This window comes from Enoplosus armatus, chromosome 22 (assembly GCF_043641665.1).
Source record: "Enoplosus armatus isolate fEnoArm2 chromosome 22, fEnoArm2.hap1, whole genome shotgun sequence".
NCBI lineage: Eukaryota > Metazoa > Chordata > Actinopteri > Centrarchiformes > Enoplosidae > Enoplosus > Enoplosus armatus.
The window spans coordinates 12,144,759-12,169,225 of NC_092201.1; the positions used below are offsets into that span (position 1 = coordinate 12,144,759).

Sequence of the window (24,467 nt, forward strand, 5' to 3'; positions counted from 1 at the left end):
ATTAAGCCTTTTCTATTTTCTTGTCCTCTCCTGCCCTGTTCTCTCCCGCCCTGTCCTGTACCTTGTCCTGCATTATCTCAGGGACACTGACATCAGCCATCCTGGTCTTTGTTTTTGGCAGGCTTTGTTAAACTGGGCCACTTGGAGGCCACCAGGACTTTGGGCCCAGCTCTGATTTCCTACGCCCAAGATCCATGTGTCGCTGCCAGAACACCTCAAATTAATTCATCCTTATTAACTTTTGATCTGTTTTTACCAGATTTGATGGGAAGCTGATGAACCTTGACTGATTGTTACCTCTTGCTCCGATACTGAAGCCAGGTACTTTTTGCCTACATAGTAGATCACCAGTGAGGGACTGTCTCAAATTACGCCGACTTCAAGTATTTTCTGAATACAGATATGTTTATTTATTGTGACATAAACAGATACAGATAATAGCTTTGACTTACACCACTAGTGTCCCATGTGCTGGGTAAATTGAAGAGAGTAGAATATACCCAATAACCCATTCTTGAAAACACTGCTAAAATAACCACCACGTATATGTCTTGCAGGCATGGATGTACTCGCATATGATGCTCCCACAGGGTTGAATGGGCTCATCCTGATCCTGGTCAGCATGTATATATATCCGAAAATGGCCAATAAAGTGCTTTTAAAAACCAAAGAGTCACCCTTTGCTGTATTGTCTGGTGTTAAACTCTCCACGTTTACTGTCTTCTTCAGTACTTTATATCTTCTTTAATCCACTGTCTTTCACTGCATTCCTTTGCTCGCCTTTTCTTTCTTTCCAGTTTCCACATGTGCCTCCAATCCTCTACTTTCCTTTTGTCTCATCTCCCTCGCCGTCATCTTCCCTCCACTGATTTGGACGAAGGGATAAATAGAAAAAGAGTAGACAAGGGGAGTAGGCCTGAGGTTCTTAAGTAAGAAAAACCACAGCGCTAATTGGCCTTTGTGCACATTTCCTCTCCATTTAAAGCACATCAAAATTGCTGCCTGTGACAGCAACTGATGTTTTGGACGGCAATTGTGACACAGATTTTAACTGCATGACTAGGCAAAATTGGCCAAGAGTTGTTTGGGGCCAGAAGCCTCACCGTGAAAGAAATCACTTTATAGCTCTGCTGCTGCTGATGGTGCCCTGTTAAGCAGCAGAGAAATGGACACAGACAAAAGGAAAAGGGAAGCAGAAAGAAAGACGGAACTGTGAAAGAAGCGTGCCTGAGAGACGGCCGACAGGAGGGAAAGCATAAGAGACATGAGGGACAGGATGGAGATAAGCTAAGACGGGGAGAAAAGAACGAGACCAATGTAAAACCAGTAAAAACTAACTGACAAAATCAAAAGATATCTCCGCAGGCCAAATGGACTCCATGTTCGCACCAAGCCCTGGGGGCAGCACCTATAAAGCCACAGCTTTCATTTCACAAAGTCTGGCTGTTTAGTCCCTTGCCAACAAATTACCTTGGGTGCTATTAGAGAATTTGTTTTTCATCGTAACCCTCTTTTCAAACCTCACTCCCACTGAGTTCAGGCAAAGCCTATTAGGAGCCTGTTGTCTGAGAGTGCAGTGACTTAGAGCGCCTTGGGCTTTGGAAAAGCCCCTATATATTCCACCTACACCCTCCCAGGGGAACCACTTATGTGTTTTTATTTAATACAATGAAGCGCGTTGCATGAGACTTTGTTTATGTTTACGTGTGTGTGTTTCTCGAGGGGGAACAAAGAGTGTGTGTAGTAGGTCGTATCATGTCTGCGTATGTATCTTTCTGAAAATGCTTCCATTTCTGCTGCGGCATAAATGCAGGCTCACATGAGTAGGTCTATCAGCCCACCTGACTGTATGGCTGTATCCCCAGTCACTGCCAGTCAAGGTAACCTAATACACGTGTGTGTGTGTGTGTGTGTGTGTGTGTGTGTGTGTGTGTGTGTGAGAGCAGTTAAAGACCAGCTAAGCACTCACAAGGGGCTGCCTGGCACGAACACAGCCAGCAAACACAAGGTCTCCAGCTAGCTCAAAGGGCTCTACACAGCTGGGGTGTCTACTTTAGATCAGCGTCCCTTTTTGCCTTTATTTTTAATGATGCAACCATTAAAAGGTTTTGGCTCACATCTGAGCGATATCACATAGACCACAGCTTTCTGCAGCACTTTGCAGTTACATTTAGGTGTATTATCCTTAACCCCACTGTTAAACCAACCCTAATTGCTTCAAAGTGAGTGCTAACATCAATTTTGCACAGTAAAAGTAATGAAAAGAGAATTGTAAGACTTTACTTAGCATCCCTATTTCCCATATTCAGCCTGTATAAGCACCATATAAACATTTAATACATAATATATAAACACACTATAATGTAGTTGTAAGCAGATATGTCAGAAGTCTCAACAACTTTAACTCCTCCTGTGGGCACCTACAACTGGAGGCTGCTGTATATAAATGACAGTATGATAAAACCAAGTTGTAATAATATAAAATATGTCTTTATGGAACAATATTGTCTATAATATTTGCACATTAATAAGAATTTTAAATGTCCTTATTTCTGCTTGTATTTACATTATAGTGTGTTAACATTCATTAAATTATTGTGTCCTGCTTATAAATGCTAAATAGAGGGACTTAAAGTAGTGTTACCAAAGTGATAACTAACTAGACTCGTAAGCAGGTATACTGGGGTCACAGTCACACAACTCCCAGGTTGCCAGGGCGACCACCAGGACGAGGCTGTCACTAAAATCATTCAGATATGTTCTCATACATGTGAAATACACACACACACACACACACACACACACAAACACACAAAAGCCACAGCACTGATTTAAGTCCATTAAATATCTTTTTGCTCATTTCAGTGTATACTTCACACAGATGCCATCACTTACAGTCGGGCCACACTATCAGGCGCCGACACTTTGACTGCTTCACCCCGGACCCACCGTTGCATGTTTGGCAGCACTGGTGGTCCCTTCCCACTTTTCCTCTTTACAACATCTAGGGCTATTCAATAAAAAAAAAGCTTCGGGGAGCGCAGAGGAGCAGGACGGAGAAATAGAGTGAGCATTCAATTCTGCCTGAATTATCCCAGGGTTTGTGTACTTACCCTGATAAAAGAACAGAGAAGAAATCTATGGCTTATTTAAAGGCTGCTGCAACATGCTCAAACCCGTCTTTCCCAAACAGGACCTAAATTTTGCATGCCTGTGAGGGAGCAGCCTCTGCGCTTTGCAGAGTAGCATGGTACATTGTTAAGTGTGACACTGTGTGTTGGGATGCCTTGTTGAACTGTGAGGCCTATATGCTTGCAGCAGAGCAGGGGCGGGTGGTCGTCACAAGTGTAGCAGGGGTTGGCGGAATGCGTGTCCTCATGCAAAGGTCACAGCTTTCCAGAGCGAGCGCTCATTACTCCCATTTAGTCAATGAAGTGTCAGTTTGAGCTCTTCAGAGTACAAACTGTTAACTTAACAATGTCAAACAACAGATTTCTGGAGGTTTAATGGACTTGAAGCACAATGTTCTCTTGTGGTGAGGAAAAGATTACGGGTGAGCCACAGAGGAAGCCGTTTGGCCCCGTTTTTTGTGAAAATCCAGCAAGCAGGAGGAAATTTCAGGCATAATTTGGGCACAGAGGCTTCTAGAGATGACACAGCAGAGAGGAAGAATGAAGAGGAGGAGAAGGAGGAGGTGGAGGGATAAAACACTGCAGATCAGCGCTTTACTATTAAGAGAGAAGCAAAAAGGAAAACAGCTCACTTCCTCACGGTTTACATTAAGTGGTCTGCGCACAAGAAAACCAGTGATGTATAACAGTGGACCTTGCATTTAATTAAGCAGGTCTCCTCAGTCTCTTTCCTTTTTTTTATCTGCTAGCCTGCATAATCATTTCATATACGCCGTGATATCATCTGCTTAATGTGCTATTTTACCATACAGTTAAACCTGGGCGATAAATCTGGCTGTGGCCTCCATTAATAGATGCAGGGCCGCGCTGAATAATGTGTGCATTAGCTTAGCAGCACTACAGAAGTGAACCACCGTGGAGAGAGAAATACTTCACGTTAATCTCTCTTGGTGGTTCCCAAAGGAGGAGAACTTAGTGCCCCCTTCCTGTGCCTGTAGGTGGAGGGTGGAGGAATTGTGTGTGTGTGTGTGTGTGTGTGTATACGGGACAGTGTGTGTTCCTGTATGTGTATTCTGTACAACATCTGGAGGATGTGTCCACTCCTCATCCAGAATGTTCTCCCACATGCACTTATTGTAAGTCTCTTTGGATAAAAGAGTCAAATAAATGTAATGTAACATATTCAGAGGTGTCTTCACTCGCTTCTGATAATTTATTTCAGTCATACAATGCATCCGCACGCTCCACACACCAGCAAACCTTAATAAAACTGCTTTCACACACACACACACACACACTCCATCCGGACATTGAAATGAGCGGCACCATTCATGCTCCGTCTGAGCGTGCAGGTTAAAGCGCGGCTTTTCAGAAGGCGTCAACACATTTGCTACTAAATCTACACGTTTGAGAATGGCCCTTGAGAAAACCTACATTTCAGCCCCAACCCCCTTCACTCCTCTTTTCTCTCTTAACATACTCCCGTTCCCTGATTTCCAGTGGGTGAGGAGCGATTCGAGGTGACCTCGTTACGGAGGATGACAATACAACAAAAGAACGGGGTTATGAAATCGAGAAATTCTATTTCCACCCTCCTGGCCATTCATCTCCCTGCAATAGTAGGAAGAGGATTCATTATTTGGTACCCTCTCGCCACTATCTTATGAATTTGCATACTCTGCGAATATGGATGAGTGAGTGTGTGGGGTTATGTGTGTGTGTGCGTATCTTTGCGGCCGTGTTTAGCTGTACTTGTGAGGACAAAGATTAAGACCGTAGCCGCGGTTAAAAGCAGGGTGATGTTCAGGTTTAGGTGAACCTCCAGAATATGAATGTAATTTAAAAACAATGTCCTCACAAGAATAAGCAAGCTATTGTGTGTGTGTGTGTGTGTGTGTGTGTCCTTTTGTGTGGAGGACTGAGGAATGTGTGTGAAAATGAGCAGCAATAGAAAGTGAATGAGAGAGCAAGTGGGTGTCAGCAAATGTGTCTGATTGTGCAAATGATAAAGCCAAGTGTATGAATGTATATATTTATATGAAGATGGACAACATGACAGCGCCCCAAAAGAGAAGCCAAAACATCTTGATCGCCCCCTGGTGGCTGGCTGCAGTATAGGTCATAAGCCCCGCCCCCTCCATGTCAGCGCATGGGCCAAACAAAAAAATCAAAGCACACGTCAAATAATTTTTTTGGGTAGTTCTTATCATGCTGATCTTTGTCCAAGTGTTCATTTTAAGTTTGGTATAATTAGTTATTTGATGCTATAAAAAGGGGGTAAGACGTCATAACTGACAGCTGTGATTGACTGGTGTGCTCGCGAGTGGGTGTTCCAAGAGAAAAACTGCCCTATGAGCTGTTGCCCTGCACGCTAACCTAACCCATTAATGCCTTACGTTCCTGTTAGCCGCCGCCATGACAAGGGCAGCCCGGTCCCTGCTGAAGGTGACTGGATGTTCGGCCCTCTGATCAGACGCTCAAAGCTGTGTCGACCAAAGTGCAGGCTTAAAAGAGAGTGCTAACCCGGAGGCCCAGAGGGCACTGCAAGTCAAGCCATCAGCTCAGAAAGAGAGTGAGAGAGAAAACGTGAGATGTGCGGTTGTATTATTAAAAAAGTTGTTTTAAGTTAACTATTCATGAACATACAGTATGATCCAGCACATTAAAGTCTTAGCATAATGTAATTGGATGGATGTTACATTACTGCGTGCACTGCACACATGAGGGATGGTATTAACCTCACAGAAACATTCTAGTTTAGCTACATGATTTGTAGGTTAAACCAGTGGGAAAAAAAATGCATAAAAGCCTGTCAGAAATCAAATGAATTTCTTCTCTTGTTCATTATGAAACTCGTTATCAACGTTTGGCCAATCATAATAAAATATATTTCAAGACACCTTTTTGAGAATTTACAAAGATACCATAAAACAACAATAAAAGAAACATTAAAGAACCATTAAAAAACAAATAGCAATGAGACAAAGGGGTACTCCAGCAAGTTGGGAGGCTTGCAATAAACACATTCAAGATAGAAAAGTCTAAATCAATGCAGCAGAGGCCAGTTATGCTGATTTTTAGTCCCTAGTAAGTTTAAAAACGCTGAATCCTACATTTCCCATAATGCAACTCAATAACATTCTTATCGACTTCCCCTGCCTGCTAAATACACATCTTTAAAGTCGCTATAACTTTTATTTTTAAAATAAAAAATGTATCAAATGACAGCGTGAGAACAATATGAAAGGGGTCGTTGTAGTGATGAACAGAAGAGAATGATCACCTGAATCTGCAGCTCCCCTCAGCTTTACCGAGCTTTATTGTGAGTTTCAGCTCATTATTTGAATGTCCAGCCCACAACTTTTTGTTTTGGTTTTCTTTTGCCCCTCTCATAATGTCATTTTCAGCTGCAGCAGGCAGCTGTTTTCAGCACACAAAAAAGCTCTAAAAACCCACCATATCACTACCTGGCTAACACAGAAAGGCAGACAGACAAAGTTAGCCACTGGCATAGTTGAGCATTTAGCAGCTAAAGAGCCAGATATTTCCCTCAGGAGTTGGTAGATACTAATAAGGAACAAGTTCGCCATATTAACTCAAAAAGTGATGATATGCTAATGTTGTGTTCACCGACCAAAAAGTCAGTTATTGCTGGTTTAAAACTCATTGCCTCAGTTTGTAACACAGGCTGGCCAGGTCCGAACCGAAATAACCCCGATGACGTCATCAAATGACATCATTAGGGTATTTTCTTTGACTTTAGAAAGCTCCATTCAGAACTACAACAAAACACATTGCTTCTGTTTGACGAGTAAACTGAACTTGAAATGCAAACTGAAAATGTCTAAAATTGGTGGATTGCCCCTTTAAGGAATCGTTGAACACAGATATAAATAATAAACAGTAGAAAACAAAAGTACAAATTAACTGCAGCTAACTAAAATGCTTAATCTTCCAATTAAAGTGTGGCATTACCACTGCTGAGAAAATTGACTTGATAATAATTACATACTTCCCTGATGCAAAAATGTTGAAATATTCAGTAGTTACTTTTATCAAAGCAATAAAATGATGCCTCTGTCTCGTCGCACATTAAATAGCAACAGTTGATGGCTGCTGATGACACAGTGTGTCAACAGGAAATGGAAACGCACTCACCCCACCTCCTACCCGCCTTGTGTCTCACTTTGGTTTCACTTGCACTCACAATCATGTAACACTCCGAAAGCAGGGGATTAGGAGGTGGTGGTTGGTAGTGCACAGAGAGAGTGAATGTTGCTGCTCGCACACACACACACACACACACACACACACACACACACACACACACACACACACTAGTAGTCGTAGTGCTCGTGTATTGAGATGCTGACTGTGTGCGATCCAACAAAACATCTCCCTTCCCTCCTGCAGCCTCTGAATGCGAAGACGTACTCCGACATCGCCCAAGGATTTGTTAATTAGCTTGCCAACATCTGTCCTCTCAATGCAAGATGGGATTAGAATACAAAAAAAACTGACGCCCTGATCACCACCCTATCCGCGACAGCACCCATAACAACAGATGTCAACCATCCTCCACCCCCACCGCCATAGCTCAGAGGTAACAAAAAAAAAAAAAAAAAATTATGTGATCCTCCGTTAATTGATGTTAGCATGTTGCTGAATAATGCATGCCCTTCTTCAGGAGAGGACTGTACAGCAATCATTTGTGTGTGTGTATGTGTGTGTGTGAATGGGGGTAGTATCTACTTTGAAACTCATATCCTGCTTGTAATGTCCTCCACGGGCCAAAGGGAATTGATGAAATGATAACTTCTGCTCTTACGGAACGATTATAGCCGTGATTAAGTTGTACGGGACAGACCCTACAGGAGATGAAGAGGAGGGCGAAACGGCGAGGAGTTCTCTCTATTCATTTCTCTGTTGGAAGCTTTGGGTACACCGAGTTGGATGTGGCCTCCCCAGACTTTGACAAATGAAGTAATTACATTTATGTGAGTGTGTAGGATTGATTCATCAACCAATGCTCGCTACCAAGAGCTTCTGATTTAATTGGGGAGCTGGTGACACATGCATCTTCCTGTGATAACAGATTATTTTTTATGAAAATGAAATCACCCCCCAATATTATATAAAGGATTCAATACAGCTCAGAGTCGATGATGTACAATTCGGTGTATGTTAAACTCCATCTATAATAATTATTCATAATTTGAGAGTGACAAGAAATATATTGCTGTTTGTTAATTAGTATGAGACATGATACCAAATCTGTAGAAATACTTGACATCATTGATATTTCAGTTGTTAATACAAAATGTGCACACTGGTAGATGAAGCATTCATGAGATATTCTGGAGTCTTTAAAACGATCTATTCACCCAAATTATCAAAACAAAATCGTACTAACCCCTAATGCAAGCCAGTCTCCTGTTATACTACTCCTTCACAACAGCAAATACATTTTGAAGGATATGTAATGCCACCCAGATTTAGTTTTTTACCACGATAATAAAGAACATTTTTTATTAAACATATCTGCAAAGCTTTCGCTGACAATACATTTCATTTGTTTTCTCTACTAAACTAAAGCATGATTCACCTTTTGATGGTAAATGGACGGCATTTAGATAGTGTTTTTGTCTACTTTAACGGACGAAGCTTTTTTCAGTGTTGCCTCTCTCATTGACACACACAGTAACGGCAGCAGGGTTCAGTGTCTTGCTCAAGGACACTTCGACACATGCACAGGAGGAGCCGGGGATCAAACCGCCAACCCTGGGATTACTGGACGACCTAGGAGACGCGGTTGCCGTGCGGATAGTTTTCACTTCATTCGCCCTGGTTATGAGATACCTGCTTCTAAGATTTCGGCCTCCGCCCCAACAGATTAGAGGTAAATGGAATTTTGTTTGTGAAGCTCAAAGCATTGAACAATGACATTTTTAAGTAACATCCATTTCCAGAAACATTTCCTGTTCCTCTAGAATAGATCATCTGCAGAATATGCTGCCGACAGTTTTCAGGGGGACTATTTCTTCAGTAGAAAGTAGCTCCACTGAAAACTTTTGAAAGTGGAATTCCATTCACCTCCATTGTAAGAGGAATCTCAACCTGGGCAAATGAAACCAAAACAATCTGAACGGCAAGATACTACCAGGGATACGCACGAAAACTAGTGAGTTACGTCACATCTTTTCGCTGACCATCTCGTCTGAGATGGTACTGAAATTATGTAGACTGTGCCTTTTTCAAAAAAAATGATGACAGATAATATTACAGTTTTGTGCCTGGGGCACGCTCGTTCAATATCAGATCAAATTATTAGGGTGAAAATGTGTCATTTTCTCAAATGGCACCAAGCTCCTACAATCAGTCACTTATACCATTTAAATATATTCCAAGATGATGTCACGCATGGGAAGAAACCAGACAGAAAATGTGGGAAAAGGCATGAAATCATAATAAACCATGTTTGGCATTTTAACTGAATATAGTACTCCTAACATTGGTCTTGCATAAATGCAGGTTTCCACAAGAAATACGGGGTTTACCGGCAAAAAGTGTAATATCCAACATTATAATTCATAACAGAGTGCATTTGCATGAATTCCACTCACTGCGTCACATGCACATCACATATATTGTTGCCTATAGGGTCCCTGCTGAGAAGTCGTAATGAGCTCTTCAACCCTGAAGAGGCAGGCATAACTCGCATGTTCTGCTGTCACTGTGACAATGGAGGGGTTTATCACTGCCAAAGGCTTGGGGGGAGATAGTGTGAGCGGGAGGCGCTGGGGAGATTGGGGAGGGAGAAAATATTGTATACAAAGAGAGACTGAGATAGCACGAGACCATGAGAGAAACAGAAAATCTCCTCCAGCCGGCTATGCATGCATAGCCGAGGCGTGTTTCAGCATGTAGAGGAGTATCAGCTGGAATTACGCTGCTGCAGCTCGCTGAGCACTTTCAGGCAACATTTCCTGCTGTGTCCCTTGCAGCAGTGCTAACCTTCTGTCCCACCCCTCTTCTCACACTCTTTTTTCTGGCTTTCTCTCTTGCATCTCCACCTCAATTTCTGGTAAAGGGAAAAAGATCATCTTCACCCCCTTTCACACGACAACCCCCCCAGAGGTGACGATCGACAGAAGGCCCGAACATGGGCAAATCAACAAACACGCCTCGCAGCAACCAGTTAGCACCGGGACGTTTGGGTGTGTTGTTGCCGCAGTACAGACCAGACGGTTAAACATAATCAAACGTTCACATTTTCCGGGTTTTGGAGTATTAGGCTTTGCACACAGTTTTGGCTCACAGAAGTGCATGGCAGGCGAACAGGGTGTGCGAGTATTGAGTGGAAGTAAAGCAATTTATGCTTCACTGCCCTTCCAACAATATGTAGTTGTAGCCTACATTTAGCGGATGACTTATACTTTACATACTGTGACAATCATGTTGATTCTACTTGTGAATGATTTTTCAGGAAATAAACAACAAGACTAATAGTCAAGGCACCAGTAGTACTTTGAGCTAAACAGAAGAAGTTTTGTCAGTGGCGAACTCAGAGTTCAGAGGCAGTGGCTATTTCCTGGAAGCAGTATGCACGTTAGGTAAGACCTGGTTGCATACTGAGCTTGAAAAAGCATCAGAAGAAATGATTTATTCATTCATTTTTTGCCAGCACCAGAACCAGTGGTGGTTTATGACTAGTGGGACTACACACACTGAGGGTGTCTGTTTACACACAACATAGACTGTCTCTTTTGGCCTGGTATGTAGCAAGAAGTCAAAACACTCCCATTGCCGTGAACTGAAAACTTTTACTCCAGCTACGTACAGCAACTCTGTTGCATTTACCCACATAAGCGCAGTTTACATTTTGAAAAGTAAACACAGTCCATCTATCAAATTAAGAGAGTGTGTTAAAGCTCTGAAAGAAGCTACAGGTGAGAAGAAAAAATGTAAATGGTTAATGTTAGATAAATGTTGAGGTTTTGCAGTCATACATGCATACATTTAAATTATTTAACTGCATGATTTATATATGTATTCAGTGATACATTTGATTAATCCTGTTAGTGACATGTGTTGCTTCTGGGTCTTCATATATGCCTCTAGAAATATTGGAGTTACAGCCTTGTACGCAGGCACAGTGGTTGTTTTTCCATTAAAAACAGGAAACCTTCCTCTGGGCTGTGCGGGGTCTCAAATCAAATCTTTACAGTATATCCCTTTTGCTCTCCACAACAGCCGACACAAATCGGTTCATCGTTTCTGCATCCCAAAATGGTTGTTGGAGCCGCAACAAGCAATAGTGCAAGATAAATGAGGGCAAGCGCATTGTAATTTCCATATCAATCACGGATAGTGTCAGGAGCTTGGTGAGAAAGAGAGGGAAAGGAAAGAGAGGAAGAAAGAAAGAGAGAACGGGGGAGAACACAAGAAAATAGATTCTACTCCAGCTATTATTTAATGAAGTGCATTTTCAAATTGAGGGCCAGGTAATGCACCTCGTGGCCCCGAGCCAACGACTGGCTGACCAGGTGACTGACTGACTGGCTGTCGCTAACAATCCTTGAAACGGTTTCAGAATCTCAACCGTTTCTGACATCTGGGTGCAAAGAGAGTGCAGCTGTCATTTAGGCCATAAATGTCCAGCAGATTTATCTTCCCGAAACATTAACATTGAATGGTGGCTGTCAGCATGTATGTCGCGGCGCCTTGATGTGGAGGTGGTGCAGGCTGACAAGCTGGCAGGAAGGGAGAGATGAGGGAGGATGAGAGGAGGGAGGAAAGGATGGAGAGAGAGAATGAGGGGAGGCCCTCAAGGCCCCATAACAAGTTCTCAAGAGTTGGGCCGACGAAACTTTGTGCCGGCGTTATCTTGTTAAGCGCGGGAGTCATTGAAGGACACCAGACAATTGATTGAACGGAGTTGACTTCAGCACAATTTCCTCCTCGTGGCGACATGCATCAACCAGGCCACGGGTCCCTATATTCTGCAGTTTAACTACCTCTCAGGTCTCCCACTGTGACAAATGGCTTCTGTCTCTTCTAATGTAATATTTGTTTCTACTTCTGAGAGCCTCTCGGCTACTCCGCGACGAGTCTGTCTGCCGACTGCTTCATTGTGTTAGCTGACTTTATTCCCCAACCGGCTGTCAATTGGTGGACCGTCTGAGTGTTCTCGTCTGTCTGTCTTTTGTCTCATTGCCTGCGCCCGTCCTTTTTTTTCTCTCCAAAGCTCTTTCTGCTGCTCCCTCGTCAACCCCTCTCTCTGTCTCGCACTCGCCATTTCTCTGCCTCCCTTGTGCTCTCCGTCTGTCTCTCCTCCCTTTCCCACTCTCTCATTCTCATTGCCTCTCTGCCATCCGACTCCCTTCGTCCCTCTCTCTGCCTCCCCCCCCTTTTCCTCTCCCCACGTTACCGCCATGTCTTTGCTCCAGATGCTAGCTGTCTCAGCTCTGTGGGCCGCGTCTCAGTGATGGGCCCCTCTAGGAATTCAAAGCACCATTCTGGCATTTTCATCCAAGCAATTGCTTTTTGCAGTAATAAAGGGGGAGTAGCTTTAGCATCTCTCTCTGAATGGGCTTACTGGCCCTAGGCAAAACAAGCACAAGTGCACATCCATGAATCCTCTCGAGGCAGGAACACACCGCAAGACTCTGTCTGGATTCCGACCCAATTAAGCCGTCTCACACAATTTACAGGATTGGTTTCAAAGACTTACCATTAATCACTTTTTCTTTGTCAAAGCCTCCAAATGAGGCCCCCAAATCTTAAATCTTGTGTTTGTACGTTTTAATAAGAAGATAAGAAAATCCTGAGCTGTATTGTCATCATAGAGCCGGACAAGCAGCTAACACAGGAATCTGCATGCCATAATGGCAGCCAAAGCAGTCATACACAAACAATACCTTTCCTTGACTGTGACCTGTTGAGCCCCACAGTCATACACCACAATATGATATGTAAATATTATACATGCCTTTTTAATGGTAATTAAAGTCACATTGACACCAAATTAATTCACGATGGGACACGGAGCATTTAAGGTGCAATTAGCCATGGAGGCGGCTACGGCGATATTTTGCCTAACTGCAAACTCCAAACACTTCACAATTTGTTTTCACATTAAGTAAATGTCACAGCATATTAGCATGCTATTATGGCTTTTTTTTCTCCCCCTTTTTTTTTTTTTTACACAGCAGAGTCTGGTTACAAAGGTGCAGAGACGACTTAAAACCCAGGAACAGAGAGAGGCACCAAAAAAAACAACAATGCAGGAGCGGGACGTTGAGGATGAAGTGATGAGAAAAAATGGAAGCAGTGAGACAGAGAAGCGGCTTTAATGCAACTTTTACTGCATCTGAGTGTAAACAAGTGCGCCAACTGTTGTAGCTGTTAACTGTTCTGAGGCCATGGAGCAGCTGTGGAGGAACAGGCTGTGTGCTGTTTCACTACAGATGAAGCTGTGACAACAAAACTGCAAAATGCAGGCGTGATGCTGACTTGTAGGATTTACTGTGGCAGACTTCTGTACTTGCCACTGTCTTACACACATGCACACATGTACATGCTCTTTGCCACAATGAATGGCTTTACATCCTTCTTTCATTAAGCAGTTTTTCCTTGTGTGTTTACTCACAATCAATAGTTTTAACAAGAGGCAGACACACACACAAGTTGTGGTAATATTGAGACGGGACGCGCTGAGGCTGTAATTGATTGCATACCTGCATTTATAAGTGGTGTATTTGGCTTGTCAACTAAAAGGCCAACACTCATTGATTCAGTGAGAGGCTGCAGAGAACAATGTTATTTCAAAATAATTCTGTTTGACTTCTATGTTTTGATGTTAATCATCAAGTTTTTTTTTTTTTTTAGAGCTTCAATATAGTTGTGGTCCATTACTGACCAAGACGAAGCACGCCAATATTAGCTAATTAGGAGAGCGGTTGAGTACATGTGCGATAAATCTTTAAACTGATGGAAATGTCATTATTTTTTTGCATGCATTTGGTCATAAACCAAAGTTTTGGACAAATTAGTATTTTGACATGATGGAGGTGCTGGATGAAAAGTGAGGGGATCACCAAAGTAGTTACAAGTCATGCTGAGATATGCAAGAATGTCTGTACCAAACGTCATGGTAATCCATCTCAAAAACCACAAGTGTCGACCTGCTGGTGGCGCTAGAGGAAAAGTCAGGGGATAACCAAAGTGAGCAGGATTTGTCCTTTGGACACGATTGATGTCTGTACACATCTGTAGCTGTTGAGAATTTCAGTCAGCAAACTCTGTATGCAGTAGAACAGATGTTCTTTGTAAAAAATGGGAACTGTTGTTCAGGGAGGAAGCAATCTACTAATCAACTTTAGCACTATGTCGCTGTAAGAAAAACAGAAAGGGTCCCTGGTCTGATGTAATTCTCTTACTACAGTCTAAAGTGTGCAAACAACAACACATCTTTAAAACTTATGAGATGATGGATGTCCCTTTGCCTCGCAGAGAGGGCCAAGAACCATAAGCCTGAAGATCCCTATCAACAAGCATTTCCTTAATTCTAAAACGCTGACGAGTGCAGCCTGCTCAGAAAAACACACCGCCCGTGGCCACACTGCCATCATCCCATTTAATGTCAATGGGTCCCCGCGCACACTGAAAGAGATCCCATCGCTGCTTAATATTTCATACCATAAGTCGCAAAATTCTTAATATTCTTTCCGCGCCTTACCAAACTTGACGCTTTCCATCTGTGACACGCTCATTACGCGATAACAGCAAATCGCTCCCCTCCTCCCCCTCAAATGACACTCATCATGGTCTTTAAATTTTGCAAAGCTGCCTTTTAAAAAGCTGTTCAAATATGGATGTGGTCTCTGGCCCCATTTCCGGGGGTCCGTGATGTGGCTCTCAGCTTTCTCGGTGGAAAATGCAACAGGTTGACTCCCTTTATGAATTTAGGTCCCCAGGCCATCGGCAGCCCTCTCTGCTGCTTCCTGACAGTGGCTCCTCTCTCCGTCTCCCTCCCTGCAGAGGAAGAGGCTCGAGGCTATGCTGAAAATAAGATAAGATATTCAAATATGTCCATGTGTTCACCCACAAGTTCTTTGCGCTTTTCGAGGTCAGCCGAGTCCTGTTTTCTCGGCTGGTGAATCAGACATCTCCAACAGAGATTATGTGTGTGTGTGTGTGTCAGATACGAGCCTGGCCGTATCACTACCTATCTGTTATTATGTGTTTATGTGTGAGATGCCCGGGCGCGTCGCGCCATCCTTTCTCCATGAATGCCCCCAAGTTGCCGTCCTCTGTAACAAGTCGACAATCCATCGATTCAGCTGCAAGAACAACAGCGAGTCATAAACAAACAGGCAGAAGGAAACACAGAAGACCAACGCTGAGAGACGGGGCGATCGGATGGGAACGGCTTTCAGCAGCAGAGAGCTCTTGTCCCTGACAGCAGCCGAATGTGTGCTGGTGCATGTGTGTGTACGACCTTTCCCGTATTCTCAAAATCCTTGCAGGGCCGATGTTCATGTATGTGCAAGTGGGTCATGGGTGTTTGCATTTTTTTCTGTATGACCCTGAATAACTGCTGTGATACAGTTGTGCTCGTGTTTGTGTGTGTGCATCAGCGCAACCCATGTGCCTGCTTTGATGCTATGTTCATTAATATCTCTAATGTGTGTGTTTGCCCTTGTGTGCGTACATCTGTCTGTGCATGTAGGTGTGTGTATGTGTGTATGTGCACACTGAATTACATTGAAGGCTGGAATGAATCAGCAAACGCTACATTTTTGACACTGAAGGTTGCCATTAGAAAGGAGTTATACATCTTCTTTTCTTTTTCTCTATCACTTCCCCTTCCCCCTTTACCCCCCCCCCCTTACTGCTTGTTACTCTATCTTCCCTCACCCCTTCCTCTTTGCAGTTCAGACCAGGACCACAGCTACATTCCTTAGCTCTCCCAAGCTAAGATTAGCATACTGATTAGCTAGCCTTGTGGCTCTATCTCCCTCCGAGCTCACATGCAGGACTACAGCCTCATGAATACATAATCGCACCGCCGGCAAACCAATGCATGGCTTAGAGCTTCCAGAGGAGGGAGCTAGTGCACAGAACACAATGCTTTTATTTTTTTTCTTTTGTAATGTAATCAGAGGACACTGGAGCATTCTCGTGTGATTAGAGTTTCCAGCTCGGTATGAGCAGTTAAATTGTTGAGCTGTTGCCGTTCATCTTGTGAGCTTCTCATGTTTGTCTCCTCCTTTCTGATTCTTTTCACTTTCCTCTTTCCAGCTTTTTTTGCCTCTTGCTCTCCCTCCACCATTTCACCCTCAGCAGGGCTCCTCTTTCCTTCACTCATCTCCTTTCTCTTAGTCCTTTCTTCTCCTCCCTCTTGCCTTCCCCTCCTTTCCTCCCCTTTTTTCTCACCACGCCTATCCCTTTCCTTATCAAGGCATTAGTGGCGATATCAAACCACCTCCTGCTCTCACCTCTTTCAAAGCCTCCACTTCTGTCCCCCCCTTCACCACATTTCTCTCTCTCCTCTTCAATCGCTCCCTCACAGAAAGGCCTGAGTGAGGACGGCAGATCGTGTGAAGTTGGATGTTGATTCTAGGTGACAGGCACCATATGAGTCATAGCCATAATCACAGAGCCCCCCCCCCCACCCCTCCCTCTCCCCCTTTGGCTGCACAACACAGCAGCACTGCAAAGCAAAATTGCCCTTGGTATAAACAATAGCTGTACAGTACACACCATGCATGTAAATTTCTACAATATGTACAGTAGTTTTCTCCTCTCTCACAGACTCCAACACGGCAGGCACAGCAGTCAATCAGATTAGTGAAGAGTGCATTTATTACTTCAATCCACTAAAACTAAATAATGGCCACATGGCCCAGTAAAAAATGTACGTAGGTTGTTCAGACTTGCATAAAAGCCCCTAAATGTATGAAACCTTGTACATATTCTGGACCATTTTTCTAGCCATATGTATTCATAAATACTGTATACGTGCATATGTGTACATAACCACTTTCATAGCCTTCTTAGGAGAAGTGAAAAACACGTATTAATGGCAGAGGAAGAACTCAGTATTTCTGAAAACACCATAAACTGTTTAGAAGGGAACGTAAAGGCATGTTCAATAATGTCGTAAGAAATACAGTCAAATGTAATAGAACTGCTACGATTAGTCAACTGTTTCCACACATTTCTCAAGCAGTAATGACACATTTGACAGTTTCAGCTTCTAAAATGGGATAATCATCCTACATTATAGTAAATTAGATATCTTTGAGTTTTAGAGTGGTGGTTGGACAAAAATGTGATGACATCACCTTGAGCTTTAGAAAATCAGATTAATCAATCATAAAAATAATCGTTAGCTGCTTTAGTGTAGAGACCTTGGAACATTAAGAGTTTACTGTCTGTGTTTATGTCCAAGGTGGGAAAAGGACAAAAGTCCAAAAATATTCAAGTCATCAAATTGTAAATATATACAAAATAATGAGGACATTTCTGGCATAAGTCTAAAGGAGAAGATAAGAGAAGGGGTCAGCAGTGGAGCGGGAGGGAGGACAACGAAGATGGCGATAGAGGGGCAGGAAAAAACTGCTGAGAGAGCAGAATAACATAAGTAACGTGCAGCGGTCGGCTCAGCTCAGACCTTCACCAGAAAAGAGACCCAAAAATGAATATGTGAAAGAAACAGGAAAGAGAGGAAGAGAATGAAAGAACGGGTGCTACTAGGAGAAGGACGAGAATCAAATATGAGGACAACTGAGTATAAAATGGAGATAAAGAAAAAAACAGTTGACCGGGACATCGAAGGACACAAGAACAAAGCAGAGGAGAGGGTGAAATATCAAATAAATAAATATATAACAAAAAGAGGACAAAACAGAAAGACAGCACAGATGAGAAAGGTCAAACCAAATGGAAATGGATGAAGAAAAAGAGAAAGCTGAAAGAGAAAGCAGTGAAATCTTCTGAGCTGCAAATTCAGACGTTTGGAGATTCATCAGCCAAAAAGACCACGAGCTATAAGACTGAACAAAAAGCTAAAAGGGAAGAAAGAGGGGCCAATAAGAGAAACCAATACGGCTCTGGGGCTTCATAAGTCATGTTATTGTACTGGACCGTTTTCATTTTTCTACATGCTTAAAATACCCTACAAGAAAAAGAGAGATTCCAGCCTCAGTGTTGCACCAATAGCATTTCAAACTGAAGGGGCCGAGCTGTTCTGAGCAGTATGTGACGAGATTATAAAAGAGCAAATACAAGAAATCAAGGAATCACAATTGCTCAGATTATTAACTTCCAAAAAGGGGTGAGGCGTTGCTGGGTAGGAGGTCGAGGTGCATGGGAACGGGGGTGTGGGGGGGTACTCAAAGACTGCTGACTGAAACAAACATCCAAGCACAATTGATTGGACTCAAGCAGGAGATCAATCGACATGGCCGAAGGCACCATAAAAGAAGAAAAAGACCCCCCCCCCCCCCCCCATCCAGAAGCTTTGGCTCTTATAAAACCGAACCCCTCCCATTGATTAACCTGGGGCCTGTGTGATTACACAGAAAACTCAATCTGCTATCCATTGTAAAAGGGAAAAAAAAGAAGGAGAGAGAGCAGGGGCCATTGCGGCAGGCTGTACGGAAAACTCCAGAAAACAATCATGTAATGAATCTGTTAATTCCCCTACAACACCAGCATAGCTAATAAGCTCGAGGACAAGATGATTGTATTAATCATTAGCGGCAAATGAAATAGCTGAGTTATTTGAAATGGGTTTATCATGGCTATCATTGCACATAGCCCGGGTTTTTCACACACACAGCAGACTGGAGCGCAGCGTGCCAGCTGGATTTCTCCTCACAAGTGAGTCAGATGCGGTTTGAGACAGAGGAGGGAAGCGAGAGGGAGAGAAGGTGTGAGGGCGCCACGGAAACAAGAAATGAAAAGACATCCCCGGCCAGAGAAGTAGCCTTAGAGAGAGAGAGTGTGTGTGTGTGTGCGTGTGTGTGCCTGCATACATTTTCCTAATAAGGTTATCCTCAGGCAATAGTTGAATTGCCGCCTGGAGTAAGACCTACTGTTTGTCCAACTAAACAGGGCTTATTCATGAAGAAAAGCTCTGTTTTCACACAGCACGCCTCATGTGAATTCTCTGTGTTTTATCTCCTGAAAACAGCGTTTAGTCCAGAGACATCATGACAGATGCCTGACTGTCTGACCTCAGTAAGTCAGTCTGACAGTAACACAGCCCTCAGGACAGACGTGTGTGTGTGTGTGTGTGTGTGCGTGTGTGTGTGTGTGTGTGTGTGCGTGTGTGTGTGTGTTAGCGAGAGAGGGAGTCCACAGAGGACTTAATTAGGCCTCTGGGACACTTGAGTTCAACCTGCTCTCCAAAGAAAGTGTTTTCACCAGACAATGAGACACACTTCCCTCTTATCTGAGCCCTCTCTCTGCACAAGTGTCTGCTCGTGCCGGTCTGTGTTTGCATGAGTGAAAGCAGGAAGAAAAAGATTAAGGGAGTGCGTGGGTTTTAGTGTGTGTGTGTGTGTGTGTGTGTGTGTGTGTGTGCGCACACACAGCTGTGAGTCCCATGAGTGTTTTCCAATAACTGTTAAGAAAAGGAAAAAACAATGACACGTCGACAACTAGTGAGATCAATACGCTAAGAGCGACTGTCAATACCAGTGGCACCATAATTGTGTTTTTCATGACGCGGTCACCCGCCGCGCACCAGCGTTCGTGTCCAACGCTTCCAAATGTGCGCTGGTCAGAAACGAGCGCCGGGACTTACCGCAGTAGAGGACCAGCAGCGCTGTCAGAAGCACCACAGCCCAGAAAGTTGACGACATTCTCGGCCAGCGGCTGGCATCCTTGCGCCTCGACGACCTCGACACCGAAGCCATTGAACCAGCAGAGCGCTTTACTCTTTGAGGAGACAAATAGAAAAAGCAAAGGCGGTAATCTCACAATCCAGCTCGGCCTCTCGCAATGCTCATATCTCCGCGTGTAATCCCACAAAAGACATGTCAAGATCGAGCAACTGACGGAAAAGCAGCGGTTTGCTCCTTAGGTAGTCGGGTTGCCGGTGCGCAAAAGAAAAGGTCACATCTTCCTTCGGAATCCCAGTTGGGAAATAACGCAGTATTTTTATATTTCAGACACACAAGTTGGTAAACGTCCCTTTACTTGTCCCAAAGTGTGTTAACCTCGATTTCCGTCCTAAATTTGCGTAAAAGGAAGCGCGGTGCGCCGGCGCCTGAAGATTGCGTTGAGTTAATGCTCAAAGTGTTCAATCATCTATACCGCAGCGTCGTAAAACCTCCTTTCACCTGTGGTCGCTTCCCTCGGTTCTCTCCAGCCTCACCAGCCCACGACGGCATAGCCCCAAACACCGGCTTGAAAAATAAACGGGGGTCCTATAAAATCCGGCGAGTTAACGCCTGGATGGATGAAGGAGGGTCGGTCGTAAAAGAAAAAAAGAAAAAGAAAAAAAAGAAAAGTCCGTTAAGCTCTCGGTTTTTGGGGCACGAAGTGGAGGAGGATCACAGCATGCTGGCAGGAGGGAACGGAGGATGGAGAATGGATGGGCAGGCGGAGAGAAAGGAGCGAGAGGAAAAGTGCGCACTGTGCGGCTCCAAGTGATTTTGTCCAAAGTGAAACATTCAGATAATCGATATTACGTCAGCAATATGCCACTTGAGGTCGCGGTTTACGGTGGTATCACAGCGGCTTGGTGCTGCAGCCGGAATAAATCGTTTTACATCATAAACATCAGTGTGAAACACGGCTTACAGTGTTCCTTTCATTGATTTCATAGATTGTATATGGTGTGTGTTTGATTTTTGAATCAATGATTGAGTGGTATTTGTGTGTGTGTGTGTGTGTGTGTGTGTGTGTGTGTGTGTGTGTGTGTGTGTGTGATCAAGAGACGTTTATCTCCCTTTTCAGCAAATCCGGCACAATAACGTGCACGTTGAAAAAGGTGCATGTTGCACGTAGGGCTCGTGTCTGAGGGACGGAAATGTTACACACACACACACACACACACACACACACTGTATATGTCACCGAACAGTTCAAACCACCATGAAGAGCCTGAAATGCAATTTAAATGCGGTTATTTTATTGCCATCTTGAGCCCAGTCGCAAACTTATTACCAAAACCAGCGTTTCACTATAAAAAAAAAAAACACCCCCACACTGCTCTTTCTATTGCTGGGAGATTAAAACTACTCTGTAAAAAGTGTCATCGGGGAAAAAAGGGCATATTAAAACTGTACTGCAGGACAGTGGTGGGATGTACTTAAATAGAGTTTTAATTTACTTGTGCACTTCTGTTTTATGGAACTACTTGTAATGGAGGATTTCACATTGTACTACGACTAATCGTGCTTCAGTAGAAGTACCTGCGTACTTCTTCCTCTGCTTTCGGAACAGAAACGGTGCCTGCAGCCTCAGCAGCTCCATGGACAGCACAGTGCAGCGCTGGCACCATGGACAGCGCCAGTGGCTAACAGCCCAGTGGACGGTGCAGTGAGCGATGTATTGTCAGCACCACGGACAGCGCCAGGTACTGACGCTCAGCCCCATGACCAACACAATGGCGTTGCGGTACCCCGGACAGCGCCGGTGCCTGAACCTCAGCACCGCGGACGACGCTCCACACTCTGGCTGCTCCTGTCAAGCCCGAAGCTGGCTCTGTCTGCTGGCAGCGAGGCTCTGGAGGCCTCTGTGCATTCACCTCAACACACCCTGCCACGCATACTAAACCTAAAGCCTGTGCCCACACTGTTGTTTTTTTTTTTTTGTTTTTTTGTTTTTTTTAGGGAACAAATAACCATGAATTACTCAATATTCAAGCTTTTGCTCTTCTATTTCGGAGCTAACAGAGATGGTCCTTCAGCTGGGCCACCATTTCTAACTATTTCCTTTATAGGGATTCCAAGTTATCCCTGCTTAGCCTCGCTGTAGTAATGTGCACTAGACTGGAGCTCTTGTTAACCAGACTGTAAACCACACTGGGTCTAATAAAGTAGTTAATTGCTGCATGTGTCCCTATCAGTCCTTGTAAACCTCTAAATCTGAATGTAATTGCTCTATTTGGTAATTTGTGTTAGAAACAATGTGAAAAGTGGACAATTTCCCCAAATCCTCTGTGCCCCCTTTGCCATCTCTCTCCTCTCTCCGTCTCCTCGCGGCAGCGCTGATCTTAAAAGCAGCAGACTAAATGTAGACAGTCAATTACAGCCCTGGTTGGAAAGCACTGGCATGTTGCCTCGTACACGGTGTTGTGTCGGTGACTGTGGCACTAATTGTACAGCAAGGCCAAAGCCTTCCTGGCACACACACACACACACACACACACACACACACACACACACACACCTACACACGCACACACACATTAACCAAGACTTATGTTCTTTCAATGCAAATTATGCAATTAAGCACATATACACTGCTTTCCTCTGTCTTTCTGTTTTTCTCTCACACATTCACACTAACAAAAGCAGCCATTTGCTTTCAGCTCGGATATAACGCGCGAGCTGTGGCCTACATATGCTATCCCCCTCCTTTCACTTTTATATAACATTTCCAAAACTCCAAACAGAATGAAGCACACAAAGCATGAAAACACTGACTCGGATATTGCTATTTCGACAACAACAGAAAGATAGCGGCTGACTCCCTTATTTTCTTTTTTTTTTGGCTGTGAACCATAATAAAATATTATCTTATTCCCTCTCAACATGAATCAACACTGTGGCGCTGTTACTGTTGACTCTCTGTGTTCACTGGTGCTTAGCGCTGGGGGTCTGGCCACTGTTGGAGTTCAAATAGACTTGTCAAATATCTGTAGAGTTTAAATGGTGTTTTAAAATGTAGAGGAGCATTCCAAGTGAAACATCTACGAGTTCCTGCCAAGTGCAACAGCTCTGAGAAATCAGATAAACACATTCCTTTGGTAGAAATGAAACACAGTCAGATAATGAATGTCCTTTAACTAATTTAGACAGTGACCCATGAGTACTGGACAATACAAAGTAGCATTAATGAAAAAGCATGAAAAAAATTCCTTCCTTTGAGGCTTTTCCCCCTGGCTATATTGTACTTCAAGTGACCCAGATTGCAAATATTTGACTGAGTCTGAAATGTATGTATAGACATATATTTCAGACTTCTTACATCCGTGTAAGTACATCCAGTGTACGTTAAAGGAATTGGCAAAATAAAAAGGGAGAATTTAGTCCAGGCACCAGGCCACCTGTTGAACTTGATCAAGTGACAAATAATGAAGACCAATAAACTGGTGTACATGAGCCAATGATCGAATCTGCATCCAAGTTTATACAAATTACAATCAGAAGAAACAATCAGGCTTTTGCCTTTAAGGCGTTTCGTTCCAAGATCTTGGAGTTTGCCATTGAAATACTTTTATGCAGTGAGCTTTAATTATTATGCTAATGACTTCCCTTTGTGGTTTCTTTTAACGTTCTTGCTTTACTTTAGTTGCCTGTACCCATCGCCATTTTGCACCCCTCAATCTCCCAAAATGAATTTTGAAGTAAAAAGAAAAGCGTTAGCTTTCCAAGCATTTGCTTGATTGCTGTAACCACTGCATTTAAGAAAATCCATTGAGTGAGTATTGAGGAAAGTTTCTACTGGCAGCTGTTGATCAATGCACCTTGCATGTGCAAGGCAGCGCAGGCTTTCCAGATGATTTCCTGCAATATTTTGTATGTTGTCATTGAAAAACAATGACATTATAAAATAATTAAAAAAAAAAAGTTTTAATAATTTAAAGATAATACTGATGAAATCACGATTCACTACAGCGAGGCTGAGTTTGAATGATTTCTTAAATTATTTCACAATTCCTTGTTTGTTTGTTTGTATATTGTATGAATGTATTCATATTATTGCTTATTTCATAATGTCTTCTTTATCTCTTCAATATACTTCAATCTTCACCTTAGTGATTGATCATTGGCAGCAGTCAACACCATGTCTGTGCAACCTTAACAAGGCAAAGGGGAGGAGCAGGAACAACTTGACACAGTTGTGTAGTGTTACGTTGTAGAAGCACAGCAGGAAACTGACTCTATAGGTAAGAAACTTTAATTTGATGATGCAACACTAATTTCCTAAAAAGTGCTTAGTAGTACAAGTAAGTATAGCCACACAGTATTCTTACAATAAATTATTTGATATGGAGCAGCGCACTCACTTTGCATGGTAGGGAGTCTTAGAAGTGCGCAGCATGTTGGGTGGACTGTGAGCCTAACAAGCTGTGTCCAAGTAACTGAT

At 43.4% G+C, this 24,467-nt stretch overlaps 1 protein-coding gene across 1 annotated transcript in view; it reads right to left on the reverse strand.

The window, feature by feature from the left end:
* The window catches only part of tafa5a (TAFA chemokine like family member 5a), a 126,830-nt gene extending 106,768 nt beyond the window's left edge, over nucleotides 1-20,062 (reverse strand). The window contains exon 1 of the mRNA XM_070929074.1: nucleotides 19,951-20,062. Within this exon, the coding sequence (XP_070785175.1) occupies nucleotides 19,951-20,062 (112 nt within the window). The remainder of the gene's footprint in view (nucleotides 1-19,950) is intronic.
* Between the last annotated feature and the right edge of the window lie 4,405 nt (nucleotides 20,063-24,467).